The 23,493-nt window shown below is 32.4% G+C and overlaps 1 protein-coding gene across 3 annotated transcripts in view; it reads right to left on the bottom strand.

Annotated features, from left to right (window-relative positions):
- Nucleotides 1-22,634, bottom strand: part of LOC129952529 (kinase D-interacting substrate of 220 kDa) — an 85,850-nt gene extending 63,216 nt beyond the window's left edge. For 2 of the 3 annotated variants that reach the window (XM_056065143.1, XM_056065148.1), the window contains exon 1: nt 21,871-22,634. Coding sequence is in view for 1 of the 3 variants with exons in the window: in XM_056065146.1 (XP_055921121.1) it covers nt 9,571-9,654 (84 nt within the window). In the remaining 2 variants the exon portion in view is untranslated. Of the gene's footprint in view, nt 1-9,570; nt 9,832-21,870 lie in introns of those variants that run through there. The other variant, XM_056065146.1, reaches the window with a different exon arrangement.
- Nucleotides 22,635-23,493: the final 859 nt, after the last annotated feature.

The raw sequence follows: 23,493 nt of genomic DNA, 5'->3' as shown, positions 1-23,493 counted from the left end.
ATTTTCAAGTCCAAAAATTTTTCTCTACAACGAACAAATTTTGTTGCTGGAAATCCAAATCTCATACGGTTTTTGTTTGCACACAACGAATTTTTTCAAATAATTTTCTGTTAAGCAATTTGGAATTACTCGCAGTAGCTTATCAAAAATTAAAAAAAAAAAACAAAGCAGCGATTTTAAGAAATGTAGAAGACGAGAAATTAAGTGCACCTTAGGTTAGGTTATAGTGGCTGTCCAAGATGGAAACGGACAAACTTAGGCCAGTTTAATGGCCCATTGTGATACCACATAAATATGGAGGCTTCCTCCTAAGCTCAATGGAACCAGCTTGAGTCCTTTACGAAACGGGAGAGGCTGATTATACCGATATGATTTAGATCGTTTAGATCGTTAAAGAAGAATTCTCCTAGGTAATTCTTGCGTTTTCGAGCCAGAGCAGGGCATGTGCAGAGAAGATTTAGAACCGTTTCTACCCCTTCCTCGTCCATACAGCTTCTGCAAAAGTCATTTGAGAATATGCCTAGTCTCGTGACGTGCTTTCCTATTAGACAGTGTCCGGTTATGACACCCATTATCGTGCTTATATGCGATATGCTTAGAGAGAGCAAGCACCTTGAACATTTTAAATCCAGTGATGGCCAGATGTTTTTTGTGACTTGACACGTGGTGATATTGTTCCACATGGTGCCTGCCCTCCTCACAGCGTCTTGCATTAGCAGGAGTTTACAAGTAGCGATTGGTATGGTAGCAATTAAGCACTAAACGCAAAACCCTTCGAAAATGTCTTTTCGAGGATATTGATGAAGCAATGCTGAAATGGTTAACCGCCGCTTGTGGTAGGAATCTTTCTATATCTCTAGACCTTTGATCATACAAAAAGCCAAGGAGTTAGCCAATGCAATGGGGCGCAAAAAATTCGAAGCAAGTACAGGATGGTTAGACAATTTAAGAATAGGCACGGAATCTTTCAGAAAATCTTATGTAGGGAAAGTGCAGATGTCAACTCACAGGATCGTGATGATTGGATTATAAATGTTTTGCCATGATCGGTAAAAAATTTCAAATGCTTATCCAATAAAACGCTGGCATTTAAAAATAAGAAATGATTTGGTGGGAAACAGAGCAAGGAGAGAATTACTGTCCCTTGTAGTAAGCAATATGACTTGGTCGAAGAAGCTTAAATTGCTTGTTATAGGAAAAGCTAAAAATCCAAGATGTTTTAAGAAAATAAAATCTCTGGATGTAGATTATGAGTTCTATAAAAAAGCATAGATGACAAGTGAAATTTTTATAAAATGGCTTTAAGAGGAAGGTTTTTTTGTTGATAACTGCACGGCGCGTCCTAAGAATGTAAAAGATAAATTGAAAAACATTGAGCATGCCTTATTTTCCTCCCAACATGACTTCTTTACTTCAGCCAATGGACCAAGACATTATCTACAACTTAAAACAACATTACTAAAAACGTATTTTGACGAACATATTGACACAAATGGACGAGAGCAACCTTGTTTCTTTCATAGACTTGCTACAAGCCGTTCGAAATCTAAACAAAATATGGAATGCAAGAATGTAATCCAACTAAAATCACTGTATTCTTTAAATAAAAGTAAAAACTAAATATTTCTGTATAACGAAATAATTATCTAGTCCCGTGCAAATTCGCTATAAGAAAGTTTGACTGTATCTCAATAAATAAACGTAAATCTCATTGATAATGTTTCTATACAGCAAATTCCAAGAGTAGCGAGTAGACGTGAGCCTTCTACAAAAGCACGAATCTTAAAGGAAATGGCATCGAAATATGATACTGGTAAATGAAATAATTATTGTTAAAAAAAAAAAGATTTTTTTAACTTAATATTAAACATTATGTATGAAAACATCAAAGGAATTGGAATTCTTTGTCGAAAAGTAATGTTTTTATTTAAGAAAAAATCAAATATTGGTATATTTTTTTGAATGTTTGGACAATTTTGAGAATATTATGTTTTTTTATTTATAACAATTTGTTAACCTTATACAGTTAATGAAAATGTATACATTTTTCAACAATAAAAAGTTACTTTGAAACCAATACCATATCCTTAAAAACGACACAAGACCTCAAACCAATGCAAATTTTTAGGATGAGCAAACCAAGTAAATTATATGTTAAAATGTAGTGCATACTTTTTGGTTATTTAACAATTATGTATGTATAAATGTCATTACCCAGTACAGTTCGCATTTATGTATATGTAGGTATCTGGGACGCGACCGAGTTCAATATCCTTCACCTACGCTAGACACAAAAGTTCTTGACACTTTTGTTTATGTTGACTTAAAAAGTAAATTAAAAAACGTTTTCATTTGTTTAAATTGTTCTAGCGTCATAGTCGTACATAGAAAAATACTTTTTGGCAAGTTTTGCATTTAAAAACAAATCAGTTTCAAGACAATTAATCTTCTCGGTTCAACAACATGAAGTAGAAATGCTAGTATATAGAAGATAATTTGAAATAAAACGTTTTTCTTCAAAATCATCGCTTGATTGTAGGAAATAAAAAATAACCGCTAACCTTTAATTTTTAGTTCAAATAAAAGATATAAGTTGATAAAACAAATCAGCTGGCGTCAAAGTTCTTATTGAACAATATTTAATTTTATATCTGAGCAAGTACTGCAATCCATTTATAAACTCTATTTCAAATAGAATTTCTGCATTCCATTGCCGCCACATAGAAAAGTCTTATCAATCTAAAGATAAATCATCATATAATTATATTTTGCACTTTAGATGCACGCGCTCAAATGAAGATAATTTGCACAGTCTTGTTTAATTAAATCAATTAAATAACAATTAAACAAACATTATTTTATTTTACTTTTTATTTCATCTGATTCACGAAAGAGAAATCTAATTGTTTTGTGCGTAGAATTAAAACTTTTGCAAAGAAAAACGAAATAAATTTTAAAAGAAACTAAATTTTTGAACCTTGAATTTGAAATTTCGTCAGTGTCAGCAACGAAATTTCGAATGTTTCGCATGTTTAATTTGACCTCATTTAATTGTTAAATTTTAAGGCAAATACACGAATGAGTTAAATGTACGTTTAACCATGTGATGGATGTGCTGTCTTCAATTTATTAGCACAACAAAAATTATATTATTTAAAGCTTCTTATACGATAAAGTATATTGTGTTTAGTGTGTGCGCTTATTTTGGTGAGGGAATTTTCGGCGACAGATGGATCGTTGACACATCAATCAAATTTTACATTTGGATTGACAAGTTCAACTTAAACTGTTTAATTTTTGGCATTGGTTCTTTTGTGAACTGTCAATCAGGAATATGAGTTGTATTTAACAGTTGTTGATGGTTGAATAATTCTTATTGAAAGATACCCTTAAGGGAATTTTTGAATAATATGACATAAATAAGTATCATCATATTGACTTTAAAACAAAAGCCGTCAATCAATTGTATTAACTGTCAACAACGTTAGCGTTCAATCTAGTATTTGACACCATATTGAACGAATTGGATAGCTGAACTGAAATGGTGAAGAAAACTTTTTTGATTAATAATAATATCACTGGATCAAAAAAAAATATCTGTTTTTTCGGTCATTTTTGTTGCGGGAATAAGTTAATTCAGAATAAATCAACTTAAATCTCGTTTCAGTCTTACACAAGGTTGGTCACAGGAATAGGGCCTTAAATAAATGGTTTTTCCTCGACATGGACCACCTAAGGGCCGGTTATTTTTGTATGTTTTATTTTTAGCAAAAGATTGATGCAATAAGATGAATCCTATATTCAAGTTTTTTTTTTTCAAACCGGCCGGAATAGCCCGAATTTCTTCGGAAATGTTGTCTTCCAAAGCTCGAATAGTTGCTGGCTTATTTGTGTAGACTTTAGACTTGACGTAGCCCCACAAAAAATAGTCTAAAGGCGTCAAATCGCATGATCTTGGTGGCCAACTTACCGGTCCATTCCTTGAGATGAATTGTTCTCCGAAGTTTTCCCTCAAAATGGCCATAGAATCGCGAGCTGTGTGGCATGTAGCGCCATCTTGTTGAAACCACATGTCAACCAAGTTCAGTTCTTCCATTTTTGGCAACAAAAAGTTTGTTAGCATTGAACGATAGCGATCGCCATTCACCGTAACGTTGCGTCCAACAGCATCTTAGAAAAAATACGGTCCAATGATTCCACCAGCGTACAAACCATACCAAACAGTGCATTTTTCGGGATGCATGGGCAGTTCTTGAACGGCTTCTGGTTGCTCTTCACTCCAAATGCGGCAATTTTGCTTATTTACGTAGCAATTCAACCAGAAATAAGCCTCATCGCTGAACAAAATTTGTCGATAAAAAAGCGGATTTTCTGCCAACTTTGCTAGGGCCCATTCACTGAAAATTCGACGTTGTGGCAGATCGTTCGGCTTCAGTTCTTGCACGAGCTGTATTTAATACGGTTTTATACCAAGATCTTTGCGTAAAATCTTCCATGTGATCGAATAACACAAACCCAATTGCTGCGAACGGCGACGAATCGACATTTCACGGTCTTCAGCAACCCTCTCAGAAACAGACGCAATATTCTCTTCTGTACGCACTGTACGCATTCGTGGTTGGTTTAATGTCCAATAAAGTAAACTGAGTGCGAAACTTGGTCACAATCGCATTAATTGTTTGCTCACTTGGTCGATTATGTAGACCATAAATCGGACGTAAAGCGCGAAACTCATTTCGAACCGAACACGGATTTTGGTAATAAAATTCAATGATTTGCAAGCGTTGCTTGTTAGTAAGTCTATTCATGATAAAATGTCAAAGCATACTGAGCATCTTTCTCTTTGACACTATGTCTGAAATCCCGCGTGATCTGTCAAATACTAATGCATGAAAATCCTAACCTCAAAAAAATCACCCTTTATAACCGGCCCCTAACATGACGGTGTGTGATTTTTTTTTTTTGAGGTTACGTGTTAACGAGTCAACACCACTTACACTAGACAAAATTAAGGATGCAATAAAAACGGAAATTGCATTAATAAACGAAAACTTGCTTCAACTTATTCACCCAAAATTGTTGGACTGACTATCTTCGTGCTACGAACAAGATTGACGTCCTATGCTCGATTTTCTTTTCAAAAATAAAAATCAAACTTATTTGTGTAAAATATAGCATTAATAACATAATTGTACGTCTAAAACACCATCATCAGTTATATCTATTTGTGTTTTTGTTCTTATTCGCGTGAACCACCCTGTAAATGGTTTTCCAATAAGAGATTTCATTTTGCATAAAACGTTATTTGTGCAGCTATAATCTTTTGACATTTTTAAAACATACGCTATTAATAAATAATGGATACGCTCGGAAACTGTCAACATTTACAACGAAAATGGTGAATATTTTACAATCAGTTTGTAGATTAGCAAGAAAAGTTTCCTGGACGTATTACATCTCGAAGAGGTAAAATTTAACGTATGTACTCGTAAGTTAAGGTAGGTATAAGCAAATGCTACAAAATTGATTCGAGACCATGAAGTTGGAGCTCGTGAAGTTTTCGGTGACAGACGGCCGCAAATATGCGAATTGGCCATGGAACATTTTATAAAAGGGGTATGGTGCTGAAACCGTAGCCGAAGTGCCCATTTGGCTTTCCCACTGGTACACTTGACACTTATGTTAGGTTACAATATCAAGACTAATCTTGTTACTAAATTTTTCCCATAATAAGAAAATTATATTAAGTATTAGCCTGTGTGTTTTGAGGCTTGTTTACATTCTGTCGATTTCACTTTAACCAAACTTCAAATAAACACAAAATTAGTAGAATTTTATTAATCAATTAATTTAATTTTTAATTTTAATTCAAAGTAAGTTAACAAATTTGACTCTCGAAAACAATATAATTGAGCTTTATCACTATAATCAGAAGATAGTTACTAAAAAAGGCCCCCGTATAACTTTGAAATCTTATCAAAGATCTTTTGATCTTGAAATTTAACACATACAATTATTATATTATGTTCTATATAATTTTTTTCTAGACAGAAGCTTTACAATTCACAAGCTTTTGGTATGTACTATTTTAAATTTAAAATGTATCGTATTCAACATAGATTTTTGTTTAAAAAGAATATTTCGACTCTAACGGAGGGGTGTTAAAGGGCCTTTTTCATTGAAATTGAAGACATGGATTTAGACGACCTCCGGTTAATGCAACATGGTCGGCCATAAATGGGATGCCACAATCCATTTTTTGTCCACGAAGTTCCCTAATTGTATTATCAACCGTCTTGGCGATGTCTAATGGGCACCTCGGAGCTGCGATCTGTGTTTTTTTTTTGTAGGGAATATGGAAGCACCAATGCTATGTCAATAATCTAGAAACCATTTGAGCACTTAGGACAATATCGTCCATGAGCTGTTGGAAGGGGAAGGAAGAAAAATATCAACAAAAAGACCGCCGAGTATGGTTGTAGCACCATATCCTTGTCATGAAATTTTCCTTGACTAATTCTGACATATGGGACAGAGTTTCATCGATCAAGGACTTGAATCGGTTGTGGAGCATTGACATTGAACTTGTCTTAAACGTGTCCCAAAGCAAAAAGTCTAAAGATGTTAAATCACAATTACGAAGGAGACATTTGTGATCATCTTTTCGAGAAATAACCCATCAGTTTTTATGTTTTATAACTATCAAGAAACGTTGATACGGGACAATATAATTCGACTAGCCCTGTCTCAAATATGGCAGCATTTTTTCAACGAAAAACCAAACTGCATCCCGACTAAGACAGTACAACTCCCAAATCTGCTTTTCAGTGTTATCCTGGAAAGTCATTCCGTAATTTTCAAAACTATAATAATCAAAACGATACCGTCTTCAATAATTTGCTTCACGTAACTTTGTCTCTATCGTCTCGTGAAATTGTGAAAATTTACAACAAACTGCTTTTTAATAAACTGATCAACTATTTTGGTGTTTATTCTTACTGTTAAAAAATAAAAAAATAAATTGGGTGGCGCAACAGTCCGTTTGAGAACTAGGGCCTAGTGACTTACAACTCTCAACCATTCCTGTGTGCGAGTAATGTTGTCAGGAATGTTACTGTTATTGTTTTGATTTTTTGACGCCGACGATGGAACTATACTTTCAACATGTAAGTTATTTATTTCTGAAACAATTTTGGATAATATGCTTCGTGCAAGAACATTGGTACCCCCCGCCACTCGAAGTTTTAATAGTTACAGCAAACCCACTTGAAAATGTATTGTTTCCGATATCTTTATAATGACTTTTTTTGAAAAACTTTTAAACTATAATGGTTTAAATTATTTTACGACAAGTGAGAAAGAAAAAACAAAAATACTTACAAATAGGTTGGAAGAGATAAAGGGTCTGATTTATCTTTTAAATGTCTCTATATTCATTTATTTTTTTTCTGAGTTTTCATTTTCACTTTATAATAAAACTCAATTACGCCGAAACATTTGTATTTCAATTTGCTTAGTTAGTATTTGGAAATCAATGACAGACGGTACCTTTAAGCTATCATTCGAACGCTATCGTTTGACGATAATCGTTTTACGGAATAACCCCCCTGAGATTATTTTGTATGTAAACGCATCTTGTGGCGTCGTTGTTCCATTTCTAACGGTAAAATTATGGCATACATATTTTTTTTTTATTTTGTTGTGACAGAAGATTGATAGTCCAACTTATCGCCTGCCATTGGATATTCCAGTCAGAATAGTTCGGAAATGGAACTTATGGCATTCATGGCTGAATCACAAACACAACTCAGCTTCGGCTTTGCCTGACGTTTACGAGTTCAGCCATAGGAATTCAATGCATGTTATTACAGTGAAGCTTTGACGTCACGTTTTGTTTGACAATTGTAAGGAAAAGAACATAATGTGACTCTAAACGGAAGCTCTAGTTCAAATTTGCTGAACATTTGCTTTGCCTGACAGCTCAACAGCTGTAAAAAAAAGTCAACAAACTAAATACTTTTGCTGCTACATCCGCGATAATTTTTTTTTTCTTAAATTTTCAAATTGAAATTTTTTACTTTACGAAAAATCAAAACAACCTTTTAATAAAAAATAACAGCTGCTTATGACAGAAATACCATTTTAGAGATGTCATATTATAAATGTCATTCAAAGCAACCTCGAAGCAGGCCCATCATAACACAGACGACGTCGAAGCTGAAGCGTGTGTGTTTTTCAGCCATAAACGATGCGAAAAGTTATCGTCTAAGTGACAGAACAGGAAACTGTTCTTATTGATTAAGTGTTTTTTCTTGTCAAATGTCAAAAGTTAACAGCTTCAAAAGAAACAGCTGCTCAAGTAGCGGGCATCTCATTTGAAACCCCTATATGTAGTTAAGCTCAAAACATTCTATCTTAATCTGCTGTTTACGTTACAGTTAAAGTCTCATCTGTCAAAATCTATGACAAACTAGAAAAATTTTAATTTCTGTACGTCATTATGCGTTTCAAAAAAAAATATCTTTGCTACAGTAAACCGTATTCAACCTAGCGCACACTAAGTACAAATGAGCATCTGTCATTAATGTAGCTAACATTAAATCACGTCAAAGACGCGTAGAGAATTATTCATGAAGCAACTATTCCACTTTTCCTTATCTTCCGCATACAGCGGCGCTTCTTTTTATAGACAAGACACTAGCATTTTTCAGTCTCACGCATTTTTGCAATTCATAATAAATATCTTAATTAATTACTTGAAACTGAACGGTTTGCAGCTTTTGTCTCTCATCGACTATACAGCGTACAACTGGCAAAAGTATTTTTGTATGGCAAGACACTTCGTGTGCAGATGGCTTTAGATTTACACTGTTCTTGATGAACTTCAATTTGGCAAAATAAATAAATTAGCAAAAAAACTCACCTCTGCGATGAATTTTAACATAATTGATCCGGTTTCTCTAAATCAATTGATTTAAATTAAATTCTATGTATAAAGTTAAACATATGATCAGCACACTGATTTTAATACTGATTGACGAAAAGAATTAAACTATAAAAATTTTAAATGGAAAAATTTAGTCTTTAACGATATAAAACTATATACACTCGTAAAATACATAACAACAAGAAAGATTAAGATAAGATAGATCAATTAGTTCTTAATACACCCGTCAAATTGATTATGACCACCAAAAAAAATATATATCAAAAATCATAATGATTCGCACAAAAACACTTCTACTCAGACTTCAAGATTGTTTTGAGACTAAACAAACAATAAAACCACAAAACAAAATTCTCTTTTCTTTTCTTAGTTCGTAAAATTCGAAACAAATCAACAAACATTTTATTCGAAATTAATGTGAACATTTTCTCTCACACATCTCAATATCTACCGCAAATTTTTACTTAAATTCCATTTTATTCAAAAAATGCAACAAGAACATTTTTGTAGATAGAAATATTAAAAAATTCTCAAATTCACTAAAAATAGATCTACTGCACTATGACGTATCTAAAATTATATGCACATTTTACTATATAACTCATCTTCTTATATTTACTTACACCAGCACTCCGAGATGCAGTTGATAATCTCGATACTGCCTCGACAATATAAGACACCGAATAAATAGAAGGCTCGCTATCCATCCTTGTACGGTGAAGATGAAGAAGAAGACGTTACGATTTACAAAAACATCAGTTTCCTGAATTTTAAAACCACTAAACCGATAAATAAGTGATTGATAGATCAACTATTTTTTGGTTTCGAGTTTGTTTATAATCCAAAACGTGTGAAATGAACCTTCCACGCGGCGGCAGTTGTGATACTAATTCGAACAGAATCCAAATTAATATATCTGCGGCGCGGGCTCGGCGGCGGCGGCGGTGTTGTCGTCGGGGTTGGCGATAATGTAAAACTAAGACTTGTGACCATAATAATAATCAATTAGTTGGTTGGTTAAATGTGTGTTTATATTACGTGCTGCTGTTATCAAGAATAACGCTTTTGTTTTAATTGCTTTGTTTTTTTTTCTTGGTTTTATAAACCCGATTAGGTTACTCTAGCATTTGTTTAAAAAAGATATAATAAATTCAATTTTGTTTAATCGTTTATCTTTTTGAAATGATGACGAGTTTCTGTTTCTTTTCTTAGATTTCTCAAGTTTTTATTTTCATTTTATGGACTCTTGGCAAAAGTAAACTGATAGAAATTGTTTTATTACTTTGCTGATGCAGTGAATAAGCAAATGTAATAAAAACAATGGCACGATTTGGTCGCACTTACTTGTTTTAACTGAAAAAAATGCTTCATTTAGAGTAGTTGATCATTAGTCATCTCGTCAGACATCAGTAATTCAATCAATCGAATGAAAATTCTAAGAAGTAATTGAAAAAGTGAGTATTACACCGAATGCAATGCATCAACTTAAAACTGGCTCTCAGTCTTACATGGACACATAAACAATACCATTAACATAAACATATACATGCATACATTACATTCAAACACACTATTCAAGGTCGGACATACATTTTTACGCCAGTAGGCCTAACAGAAAAAATTATAGGGTCTGGTATTTTTTTATATTTAGCCTTTCTGTAAAAATATCAATAAAGTATCCAGATTTTCACAGTGGCTTTCAAGCACATTTACTTGCAGTTTCTGAAGATAAAGATGTTTTTTTCCACAGTTTGGTAAGCGTTTTTAATTTTAACAGGGAGGCCATTAAAACCATTTTCATCATTGTCTCGAACTCAACTGTTAAGACACTTGGCAGGTTCAGACAACATAAGGGACTTTATTTGTAGTCAACTTCAATCTTCGAAAGTACATTTTGACCAAGGCAACTAGTTAGTTTTTCAAGTGTTATGAATTTCAAATTTAGAACTTTACTTCGAAAATCTCTACTTTAAGTTCATAGTACAAAAACTACCAAAACCATTACTGTCTAAAAAACACTCCTCAGGCAAGCTACAAGTCCATCACTATTTGTATTTTGTATTGTACAAAAATTACTTACTTATTTCTTTTCTGAATTGACAAGGAAACTATTTACAGAAAACATAAAATGAAGCTGTGCAGAAAATAAATAAATCATAGAGTAATAAAGTTCAGCTTTCAGTTGAATGAAAAAGCATGATCAACTGTCATTTTTATAGAAGTAGACTTGACTTAGTAGTAAGGTAGATTTTTGTTGACTTAGTTTCCAGCCAACTTTTCATTAAAGTTGCCTTAATTGGAATGTAATTTTTTGGCAGCTAGCCCATCATAGTCTAGAAATTTGCCTTACTTTCAAGTCCCTTATGGCGTCTGAGCCTGCCCACTGTCATAGGCAGTTAAGTTAAATCAGCAAAAGGAACGTGGTTCCATGGAATAGTGAAGTTTATCGAAACAAACGGCAGACAAATTGGCCGAATGCGGATAGCTACCTGCATTAAAACTAAACCTTAACATTTTTTTTAAATTCCACTTAAACAAGTTAACAGATCCATTTACCAAAGATTCTTCATAATAAATAGTCTTGAAAGTAAAATACAAAAGTACCTATCAAAACTTGGCCAAAATAATTCTATTTGCTTGCTTTTCTACCAAGTCTCGCACAATGGGTACACACATGAATGTATCCGTTTTTCAGCTTGTTTGAATATGAGAAGGAGCAAATGAATGCTTTACTTCCTCTGGGAATGTCTAAAAAACAACAATACCAAAAACATTGGTTGAATTTATTTTCCTTCAAAACAAAATAAAAGTGTGGCTTAATTTTTTAGGCTTAGTTTGAGCTCAAAAATGACAATTAATGCAAAAACAAACACACTTATAAATCACTATAACGTTCCTTAATTTTACTTATTCAATTCAATTTCGCATCTTAAGGATCACTTAAGAAACTTAAATATACTTCCATTTTAATTTTATTTTCAAATAAAAAACAAGCACTTTTTATAAATACACAGATAGATGGATAGATAGACGAATCTTTATTCATTAAAAACGATACATAATAATTTACAATAGAAAAAAACGTACAAGCATGGCATTAGAGCCGTCTGTCGTAAAAGTAAACAAGTAAGTAAACAAATTGCTCCAGATAACAATGTGTCAACTTTATAACACCTCCTCAGCTTATCCATTTTGACCAAAAAGCGACTCTTGAGACATCTGGAATCACTCCACTTAACACACACATGATAAGTACTGCTAAACGACTGATACCAAAGGTGCTCAAAATTTTCAAAACCACTAAGAAACTTCACAGGCGAAGAGGGACACCTCAAACCTCTGTACATGAATATGACAGGACTTATAGAGAATATAATGTCAAATTATGTATCTGTATTCACAACATAGATATAACCTAATTTGAAGTACACGAGATAAATCTTCAACGTTCATATACATACATAACATACGAGTACATAAGTAATGAAAATTGTTGAACTTTTATCAGGTTCAGACAACATAAGGAAATTTATTTGCAGTCAACTACATTCTTTGAACCTACATTTTGGCAACTAGTTAGTTTTCCAGTGTCATAAATTTAAAACTTTAAACTTTACTTCATTAATTTGTACCTTCATCGTACAAAAACGGCTAAAGATATTATTGCCTACAAAACACTCCAATGGTATGTTACAAGCCCATCACGTTTTTTTTTGTAATGTAAAGGAATATTACTTTTTTCTTTTTCAATTTGACAAAGAACCCTTTTACACTAAGCATTAGATGGAATTATGCAGACAATAAATAACTCATAGAGCAATAAAGTTCAGCTTTCAGTTGAATGAAAAAACAGGATCAACTGTCATTTTGACAGAATTACACTTGACTTGATAGTTAGGGAGATTTTTCTTGACTAACTTTCCAGTTAACTTTCCAATAAAGTTGCCTTAATTATAAGGACATTGATCAGGTTCAACATAAGGGACTTCATTTGCAGTCAACTTCATTCTTTGAAAGTAAATACCGAAGCAACTAGTTAGCTTATCAACCGTCATGAATTTCAAATTCAGAACTTTACTTCGAAAATCTCTACTTTAAGTTCATAGTACAAAAAGTACCAACAAAATTACAGAAAGTAATAAATAAAGTTGTGCAGAAAATAAATAAATCATAGAGTAATAAAATTCAGCTTTCAGCTGAATAAAAAAAACATTATTAAATGTCATTTTGATAGAAGTAGAATTGACTTAATAGTTAGGGAGATTTTGCTTGACTATCTTTCCAGTCAACTTTCCATTAAAGATGCCTTACTTGGAAGGTAATTTTTTGGCAGCTGGCCAATCAGATACTAGAAACTGCCAAACTTTCAAGAACCTTATGTCGTCTGAACCTACCCATTTTTTGGCAGCTGGACTATCAGATACTTGAAACTTGCCTTACATTCAATTGGTATGACCTGCCCATTCAAACCAATTAAATAATCGGATCAAAGACGCCACCACACTTAATCCATTCTCAAATCATTCATTGGATTCTGTAATCGGTCTCATTACTACCAAGATCCTTATTGAACTATAGCTTTGAACTATCAATTCAAATATATGTACATATATGTATTTCCTTCTTTACGTATACGTCGTTATCCGTTTTTTTTTTTTTCTTAAAATATTAAATAAAAATTGTGCTCTTCAATGTTTAGAAACCGATTCCTTTTAATTTGATAATAAATGAATATATGTATACTCGTAAAACCTAAAATAATTTGACTGAGGAAGTTCAACTCAAATGATTGATTGTTTATTTTAGTGAAGAGTCAATTTCAATTAATTTCACTATAATGATTGGCATTAAACGTTTTTTGAGTGTAATTAAAAATCCATCAAGTAATTGAAATTGTTTACATCAAAAAAGAGTGTGTTGTTTATGTTTTCCATTGAAATGAATTCATTCATAAAAATAGTATTAACTTTATTTTCGAACGCCCTAGTCACCATCAATAAAATGATAAGTACATACACATTATAGGAATAATAGAAACAAATATTGTAAAATAAACTTATTCAAGGTATGAGTGTTTCAATAAGCTTTTAAGTATTTTAGCACCCCATAAATAGATTTTTTTTTCATGTCACTCATACTAGAGGAGCAAGGTTAGCAAAACAATAATTGTTTTATAAATAGCATCATTAGAAAAGCGTAGTAAATTATTATTGAGTATTCAATAATAAAATTTAATTAATTATTTTATTGTTAATCCATAGTTCGTAAAATAAAATATATACTTAACATTTTCGCTAGGCAATTATTAACATACAATCCCTGGGTGTCAAATTAGAAGAAAACAAAAACTTTAACAGAGTACAGGGTGAGCCATTTAGAGTTTCTTCTTAAATCATAGGTTATTTTGACCATTATAGATGTTTTCTGCTAGGAATCTTGATAAGGGAAATATTAAAACTTATTTCCAAAATAAGTGCGGTGTAGCATTAAGAGTGCTAAAGAAGTTTTGATCAAAATGAAGCACCTACCGCGGTTGCCGTACGGAATTTCGTACATATAAGAAGACAACACTCATTGCCTACTTCGTCAAATAGTGGGCAACACTAATAGTCTACGTTGAGAAGTGAGAGTGTGACACACAATTCACGAACATAAACTCACCATCTATCTCGTAGGTTAGGCTTTAGAGCAAATTTTACTTGGACAACGATCTTGGGCCGAAAATCATCTTCTCTAACGGAGAGCATTTTCAGCAAATATGCACATTATTCTCCAGAAACCAATGCATCCACACAGACTAACAGGTTAGTGTAAATTGTAGAGTGGTGATTTCATTGGGCCGTCTTGTCGCTGTCAATTTGCTGCCTCGAAGCTGTGATTTGAATTTGTTTGACTATATAAAGGAAACGAGAAGAACTCCAACTATCCAGAAACGATATATGCTATTGAAATTAATTTTATTGCATTTAAAAGAAAGTTTATTTGGTCCAGCAGAAGGGGGGTGGTCAAAAATCTTTAAAAATTGCGTTACGTAATACTTGAACGCTTGCTTAGATATATGTCGTCGCTTGTAATGTCCCACTTTTTCGAAAAATGTTGTGTATAATAAGCTATGTATATTGTATATGTTTGTTTGAAAACTTTGAATTACAAAATCAAGCATACAGATGAACTAGAGTTATGGTTAGGGACTTTAATCTACCAAGCCTAGAATGGACTAAGTCATCTAAATGTGATTTCTTTTTTCCTCTTATTGCCACGAACAACAACTAATTGTTTTTCATTGACGGAATATCCTCCCTTGAACTTAACTAATTACCAATCTGGTAAAATATTGGACAAAACTTGTAATGTTTGTTATTTTATATATTTGCATTTGTCAATAGTATGACAGTTTAAGATTGAGTAGCTTTGTAGTGTAGTTGAATTTTGACTACGTAGCCACTAGCTTTGTAAATACGACCAATTTGTATAGTATTGTTTGTGAAGTTGAACGTTCTAAATATTTTATAGTAAATTCTGGTGTGCCACAAGGTGGCCATCTTGGTCCGATATTATTTGTATTACGTATGGTTGATCTTTCATCCATTCTGTTGAATCTTATATCTCTTTTGTAGACGTAAAAATAATTCGAAAAATGAATGAACATAAAAATAATGGACAGTGACATTTTACAGGACGATCTACAATGGTTTGACAAGTTTCAAACATTGCGCAGGTTCAGACAACATAAGGAACTTCATTTGAAGTCAACTGCATTCCTTGAACGTACACTCAGAGCTTTACTTCCCTAACTTCTACCTCCAGTTTAACGTGCAAAAACTACCAAAAACATTATTGTCTACAAAACAGTCCTCAAGCAAACTAAAAGTCCATCCCAATTTGCATTTCGTATAATAAAGAAATATTGCTTAAATAGATAGATAGATAAAGATTTTATTGAATTAAAGTAAAATTTACATTAAACCCCAAAAATCATTATAGCATGGCAATTGCCTTCTGCCAGATTGATAACAACACACAATAAATTAATGTAAAAAGCCCTCAATATAATTAGTTTTAAATATCAAAAAAGGTATTTATAATATTGTTTAACTAAAAACAGTTCATAATAGATTACAAATAATTTATAAAACAGTGAATAAAACAAAATCAAAAATGTTCGTTCATTATAGTATAGTATATACATTACCGCTCATCTGAATAAGTTCACAAATATTTTCACCTTTCTGTTGGCCTCTCTTCATATGTATTGCAATATTACATCTTTTTTATAAATGTAACGTAAGAGCATCATTGTGTGCTTGTTTTTTTGGAGAAAAAAATTGTCTTAAAGCTTACCGTTATCCTCACACGGTAGCTAGACTAAATGTATTCATAAAAACAAGCTATTTTTTGGCTCATCTAAATAGGTTCAACGGATGAAATGGAATAAAACAATAAAAATTATTTGAATTCAAAGATTTATTTTACCCTTTTGTATTGTATGGTTATTTAACAGAAGTTAACAGTGAGTGTTGCCACCTCTTTTTAATATAGTCTCGTAAATTCGATTTGGAATGGAACTATACAATTTTTTCAGGTATTGAAGCGAAATTTCTGACCATGCTTTTTTAATGGCGGCGATTAATGAATGTTTGTCTTCGAATTGCCTTCGTGACTCGTATACTTTACGTGAGAGATGTCCCCACTTTTTGACTCTCAATCCACTGCCTTACTGTCCTTGCTGTATGGATAGGGACATTATCATGTTGGAATGTCCACAATATTGGTCCAAACAGATCAGAAATCTGTGGGAAGGCCTTTTCTAGCACACCTTTATAAGAATTTCCACTCATTCTCGATGTAACAAATTGGAGCTCTAAGGCTCCAGACACAATAACACTTCCTTCACAGCTATGCAGCCGACTTAAGTAATGCTCCTCTTTTCGAAGGTCATGAAAGTAATAATTATAGCCATCCGGGCCCTCTAAATTAAACTTACCGGTTTTTATTTTTATTTTTGACGCGGAATCGTGAGAATTAGAAGCTGCTCTGATGATAGCACGTCTATCAGCCATTGATGTGGCGGTATAAGTTCCTCCTTTCATGGCTTTTCCATAATTTTGGATATTTCGCAAGTAACTGCCTACCAAATTTTGACTTCTTTTAATTTTTTGCGCTTGGCTTAGGCCTGATTCCCGAAATGCTTTTAAGCTTTCCGCGACCCATTTTCACCGTTGATAGGAAAAACACACTAACTTTATTGACAGATAAAATTTCAATTACAATTAACACGCAAGTCAACGCCAACTGCAATTTTTGCTGTCGAACCTATTTAGATGAGCCAAACAAAATGCTTGTTTTAATCACTAAATTTATTCTAGCTACCATGGGAGGATAACGGTAAGCTTTATGACACATTTTTTCTCCAAAAATCAGCACATAATGATGCTCTTACATTACATTTGTAAAAAAGATGTAATATTTCAATAGATATGAAGAGAGACCAACAGTAAGGTGAAAATATTTGTGAACCTATGCAGATGAGCGGCAGTGTAGTATAGTATCTTTTATATCTAAGCGCAGTTTTGCAAAATTCGTAAAGAATGACAACATCCATTTCATTCAATAAACTCTTCACTTGATCTTCTAATAGAAAGTCTTTTCTAACAACATTCCTTCTGAATTCTCTGAGAATGGGGCATTTTCCTTAGAAGTGGACAATATCTTTTCTTTCTTATAGGTTGCACATACATATTACTCTCTAGGTGTAACTCAGGTCTGTGTGGGATGAAATTTAAATCTATTAGTTCACTGTGTAGTCTGGCCATCATAGAAATAACACGGACATTATTGGAATCCTTAAAATAGCTTATCTCTGCAAGGTTATAATTTAATCTGCTCTAAGTAGTTGTGTACAAGGAATTAGACGCCAATATATTCAGCTCTACATTTCTCATCAGCCTTTTAAATGACTTCATACAAGATGTTTCTACTTATTTCTTTTCCAATTTGATGAGAAACTCTTTTACACAAAATATTAAATGAATTTGTGCGAGAGATTGTCGTAGAGCAATAAAGTTCAACTTTCTTGACTTGACTTAATAGTTAGGGAGATTTTTCTTGACTTACTTTCCAGTCAACTTTTTAATTAAGGTTGCCTTAATTGGAAGACAATTGTTTGGCAGTTGGCTAATCAGATGCTAGAAACTTGCCTACTTCCAAGTCCCTTATGTGCCCATTGGTTTTATACAAAGATTTGCTCGAGAGTTTCGTGATCCTTATGTCCTTAAAATACTATATGTTTCATTTCTAAGATCAATTGTGGAATTCGAATGTGTTGTATGGGCATCATACTTTGCGGTTCATATAAACAGAATAAAATGAAGAAGGTTCATGAGAAATTTTGTATGTTATCTTCCATGGTCAGACTGAATTTTTTTTTTCATCTTTATTTTTTTTGATTCGAATGTTCTAAGGGCTTTAAGTTTGGCTAAAACAAAATAAAGGATACATAGATCATAAAGAATTTGCAATTTCAAATGCGGTTTGGGCTTTTAGTATGGCGAAAACGAAAAAAAAAAATAAAGATATTTCAAGGAATTTAATGATTAGCAATTTTTCAAATGTGATTTAGGCTTTTAGTTTAGCTAAAACAAAGTTGTAACAGAATTATTATTCTAGTATATATTAATGTACATGTTTCTATATGAAACTGCATCTAATAAAAACTGAATGAGTAGACGCCAACCGTTATCTCCATTCAGAACACCTAGACATTCTTCAAGTGACAGAAAACTCTTGTTAAAATAAAGCCGACGAATTTCCTGCAAGATTGGGCACAATGCAACAAAGTGGAAAAAGTTTTCAACTTGATTAAGGTTGCACAAAGTGCAGTTTGGGTTTTTACCAGTTCTGTGCGGCTGTGATTAAGCTCTAACATCTCCACGCGTGCTTTAAATATGATGCTCATTTCCATTACAGTAAATTTATCACTAAAGTTATTAAAAAACCCGAGTCTGAGGTTAAGTTTACTGTAAATTGATCTTGACACAGACTCCCTCGCCCTATCTAGATAGCTTTGGAATGAGTGATCATCAATGGTAGATATACAGTCGTAGAGAGCGCTTCTCCACGTATCTAAACTATTAACAGAAAGAGACAGACTAAAGTTGTGTGCCGAGGCCAAATCATACCAGTCTTTAAATGGAGTATACCGGCATCTAAAACACACTGATAGGACCCTCTTTTGCAAATTGTTGGACGACCTTTGCATTACTCTCAATATATAATCAGCGTTTGCTTTTAAATTCATAATAAATATTGGAGCAAGTCCCGATTCGATATGTATAGCATAATTGGGCGTGTTAGTTGGGAGTCTAAAGATACGCTTGAAAAAATATCTTTGGACAGATTCGATATCTTCTATTTGCTTGTACCCATAGATTTGGGTCCCATAACACAAACAGCTTTTGATAGTTGCTTCAAACACTTTGAACTTAGATGTAGGATTAACAAGTTTGTTATTAAAAAAGTTTGACCACATACAATTTATTGCAGTTTTTGCAACTCTCACCTTATCTTTTATGTGAACACCAAAATTCAGGTTATGAGTTAATATGTAGCCTAAATATTTAAATTCTTTCACCACTTCTAAGTTGGAACCATTGAGGGTCCAATTGCGGTCGGTTCTAATGCTACGATAATCATAATCTTCGACTTTGAGGTCTTTATTTGGAGATCCCATAGATCACAAAATCGTTTTAATTTGTTTATTTGAAGCTGAAGTGTGACTGCATTATCAGTTAAGATCACCAAGTCATCGGCGTAGAGCAAAGCTTTAATAGACAAATCACCAAAAGTAACACCACCAGGGATATAGTCTTCAATATCATTTATAAATAGTGAAAAGATAAGCGGGCTTAAAATGCAGCCTTGAGGCACACCTGTATTACAACTAAACGGTTTCGATTTGCTACACAGAATAATATTACGACCATACTATCACTCCAACTTATTAATCTTTAATCAATATAATTTAAGGTTACAATTTCCCCTTAATAGAATTGTTTAGTAGATCTTACTGCGGCAAATAGTCCTTTGAACCTTCTGATCAAAATATCTAATAAAGATTACTATCTCATTAATTTTATTAATGGAAATGTTAAATCAAACAACATAAAAATTAACGAATTAATGTACGTTTACACTTAACGAATTTAAGTACGTAAATAATCTCTATTACAGCTTTCCGAATTTTACAAACAGATTATTTACTATTAAAATGATTTGTTTTTGAATGGACTGAACGTCATTTTTTTAATTTAAAGGCCTTATGTTTAAAATGCATTTTTAATAAATTAAGTTTATTCCTGGTTATTGTATAACTAGTGTAACGAAATCGTCTGTCACTTTCATTTTTATAGAGAAAGCAATATCCAAAACAAATATCAAAAACATGAAAATCAAGTAAATTTAATAAGTAAGTTGTTATGTAAATATAAACCTAGCTAACAATGATTAAAGCAAGTTTCCCAATATTTGTTAGAATATATTTTAACTCAAATGGCAACCATGTTCAAAATTAAATTATATTAAAACATTATGTCTGATTTCTTATAAAAATAAAACAAAATATGAAATCATCTCTATTTGATACTACCTATTAACTTTGACATTAAAATGGATCTCATCAGCACCGGAAATGGCATTTCTCTCTTATTATCTATTTTGTTTTTATATATGTTTTATTTTGCTGCGCGAACAAAAGTTATTAATTTCTCTGAACTTAATTTCAGGGACACACTTCTCTTAAACTTTTTCAGTGACAAAAAAAAAAGTAAGTGATTTTTCCTGGCAAAATAATCAGACAAGAAAAATAAAACTACAATTTATCGTGTTCATGATTGTTATTTTCAAGGTCCTCCGCTAGACATTTTGGCGCCCAACATCAACATACGTTATGTTTGTACATATGTATTTTTTGAAAAGATTCATACAAACAAGAACCAGAGTAACAAAAACAAAACTGATGGAAACAAAAACTCGTACCTACTTCCAAAGACTCGATACCTATCTACATTATGTGACTAACTATATGTCTTTATATAAGCTTACATGCACGCAGACGTTATACAATAAACAACCTCCAAGATAAAATATTCTTGGCCTTTAAAAAAGAAAAATGAACTTGCCAAAAGGGTAGCGCTATTGGAGATATTTCAATAGAAGTACACGTAGTGTGGAAGGAAGGAAGCATCGATTCGTCACTATCGATTTCATTAAATTTGAAAGTCAAGTTCTTTACTTGAGTAAAATAAAAAGAAAAAAACAAAATTAAAAGATATAAGGAAGGTACGAAAGTAGAAATAAAAATCAATTTTCTAAAGTTACCAAAATCTTTATCAAAACAATGATTGATTGGGAAGCAACTAAAACTGTCTATTAATTGATTTGAATTAAAAGTAACACAACTGATTAAGCCAAGTGATTGAATTATGATTTCATTTTTGATCGATTGCCAGAGCGCCAATACAAATTTAATTTATGGCAATAAGTTTTCGTTTCTCTGGCTTACTGTCTGTCTATCGATGCTGCATCGCGCAAACATTAAATTTATCGACGCAAAACGTTGACAAATATTTCAAATTAAAAATATACACAAATTATAATAGATATTCCAGTCTAATTATAAAATTGTTGAATGGTAAAAGGGCAATAGCAAAAGCACTAGAAGTGGGAAAACAACATCAAGAAGAAAAAGTATAGAAGTAAAAGCGAAGTAGATAAAAGGTAGAGGAGAGACCTGTATATAGTTTGGTTTTGGTTTTTATTTTTGTTTTTAGGGTGAGAATTCTGTCGGGAATAAATGAGATGCATTAAATGAATTTATGAAATTTAAATAAGTAACATTTTTGTATGAGTTTTGACTTAAAACTTACCGCAACAAACGATGGACATTCAATTTGAATTCCACTTGGCTTCCGTTGGAATCTGTGTGCTTTTTAAACGACTGAGTTGACTAATTGTGACTTATCCTTCCTCTTCCCTCCTCGGTCTTGTCTTGTTCGTCGTTGTTGTGTGAGGTTGGTTGAGTTGCGGAATGGAGAATAATTTTAATAATTATGAAAATATGATTGGGAAAAATGTTCTCCAAGCACGTTTTCGTCGTCGACGTTGGATCTTAGGATAAAATGGTTAGGAATTTCTTTTTTTTTTTATTTCTAACCCCGAAGTAAAATCGGGTTGAATACACAAAACTTCTTTTCCTTCTTTTCTTTTATTAAAAATAAATTGAAGCAAATTTGTTGCGTTTTAGGAAAGCAAGCATATAATTCACTTCGCGTCGTCGATTTCAATTGAAACAAATAAAACAAATAAAAATAAAAACAAATTAAAATAATAAAAATTAAAACACAAAAACTTTTTATTTCCTCTATTCTTTTGTGGAATATTTTTATTTTCTTCGTTTCACTTTTATATTTGGGGCAGACACTTTTCGTTTTCCTAGGTTGTATCTTTTTGATTTAATTCACTTATTGTGGGATTTATTTTTAAGCTAAATTGATGATAATCAAATTGATTATTGTATTGAGAACAAAATAAACAAAAGAAAATAATTATTTATTGAAAAAAAAAGCAAAATTTTCGCGTTTTTTTGGTGCTCATAGCGAAAAGCGAATGTGAGTTGAGATTTTTTCTTGTGTTTGGGTGATTTTTGATGATGAAAATTTGTTGGAAAACTAAGTGACAGTAGGGGAGGAAGACAGCTGTTGGCGATGTTTTAGGTGGAAATGTCAAATGATATGACAGGAGAGAGGTGAAATAAACATAGACTGTGGTGGATTGCGAAAAAAGGTGATTGCATACGATAAAATAATTATATGCATCATTTTAAGCTCGAAACAGAATGTTTCAGTTGAGCATGATAACGTTGGGACAAGTTTCACTGTCAATATAAGATTTAGCTCTATTTTTAAAAACAATTACTTTCTTAGCTATCATGGTTTAACATATCTTGGGGATGCTGAAAAAAGAGCTCAAGTCCATTTTTTTCTGATTTTGACTTAATGATGCAAAAATGTCCCAAAGTTCATAGTCTATGCTGTGTAAAAAAAATCCTATGTCTATTAACATTAGTTTTGTAGTTGTTGTATACAAACAAATCAGTCTATGTCCAAAATGTCCAAACGTGTGGTGCAAAAAGATCTCAAGTGGACCTGGGTTTTTCTTACACAATTTTTTTTCTATTATTTATATTTGTACTGCAAATAAAGCTTATGTCCTCAAATTCAAATATTCCAGCAGAAAAAATATTTCATAGTCTACTTCAAAATAGTTATGAGGGGGTTTCCCAAATGCCTTTTAAAGGATTTTCTTTGAATTTAAAGTGACGAAATGTTCATTATAGAATGTTCTCAGTGTGAAAAGGTTGAACTTTTAACTTTACGTTAAAAAAAATAAAACTAATTCTTCAAGTCGAAATGCTGTTCTACTACAGCTCGCATTAAAAAAAGGTGGTAATTTTGTTTCAGAATAGTATTTATTTTTATTTAAAGCTGAAA

The sequence above is a fragment of the Eupeodes corollae genome, chromosome 3, assembly GCF_945859685.1.
Source record: "Eupeodes corollae chromosome 3, idEupCoro1.1, whole genome shotgun sequence".
Classification (NCBI taxonomy): domain Eukaryota; kingdom Metazoa; phylum Arthropoda; class Insecta; order Diptera; family Syrphidae; genus Eupeodes; species Eupeodes corollae.
Note: the sequence above shows the minus strand (reverse complement) of the source record. Positions and strands in the feature narration are given on the sequence as shown.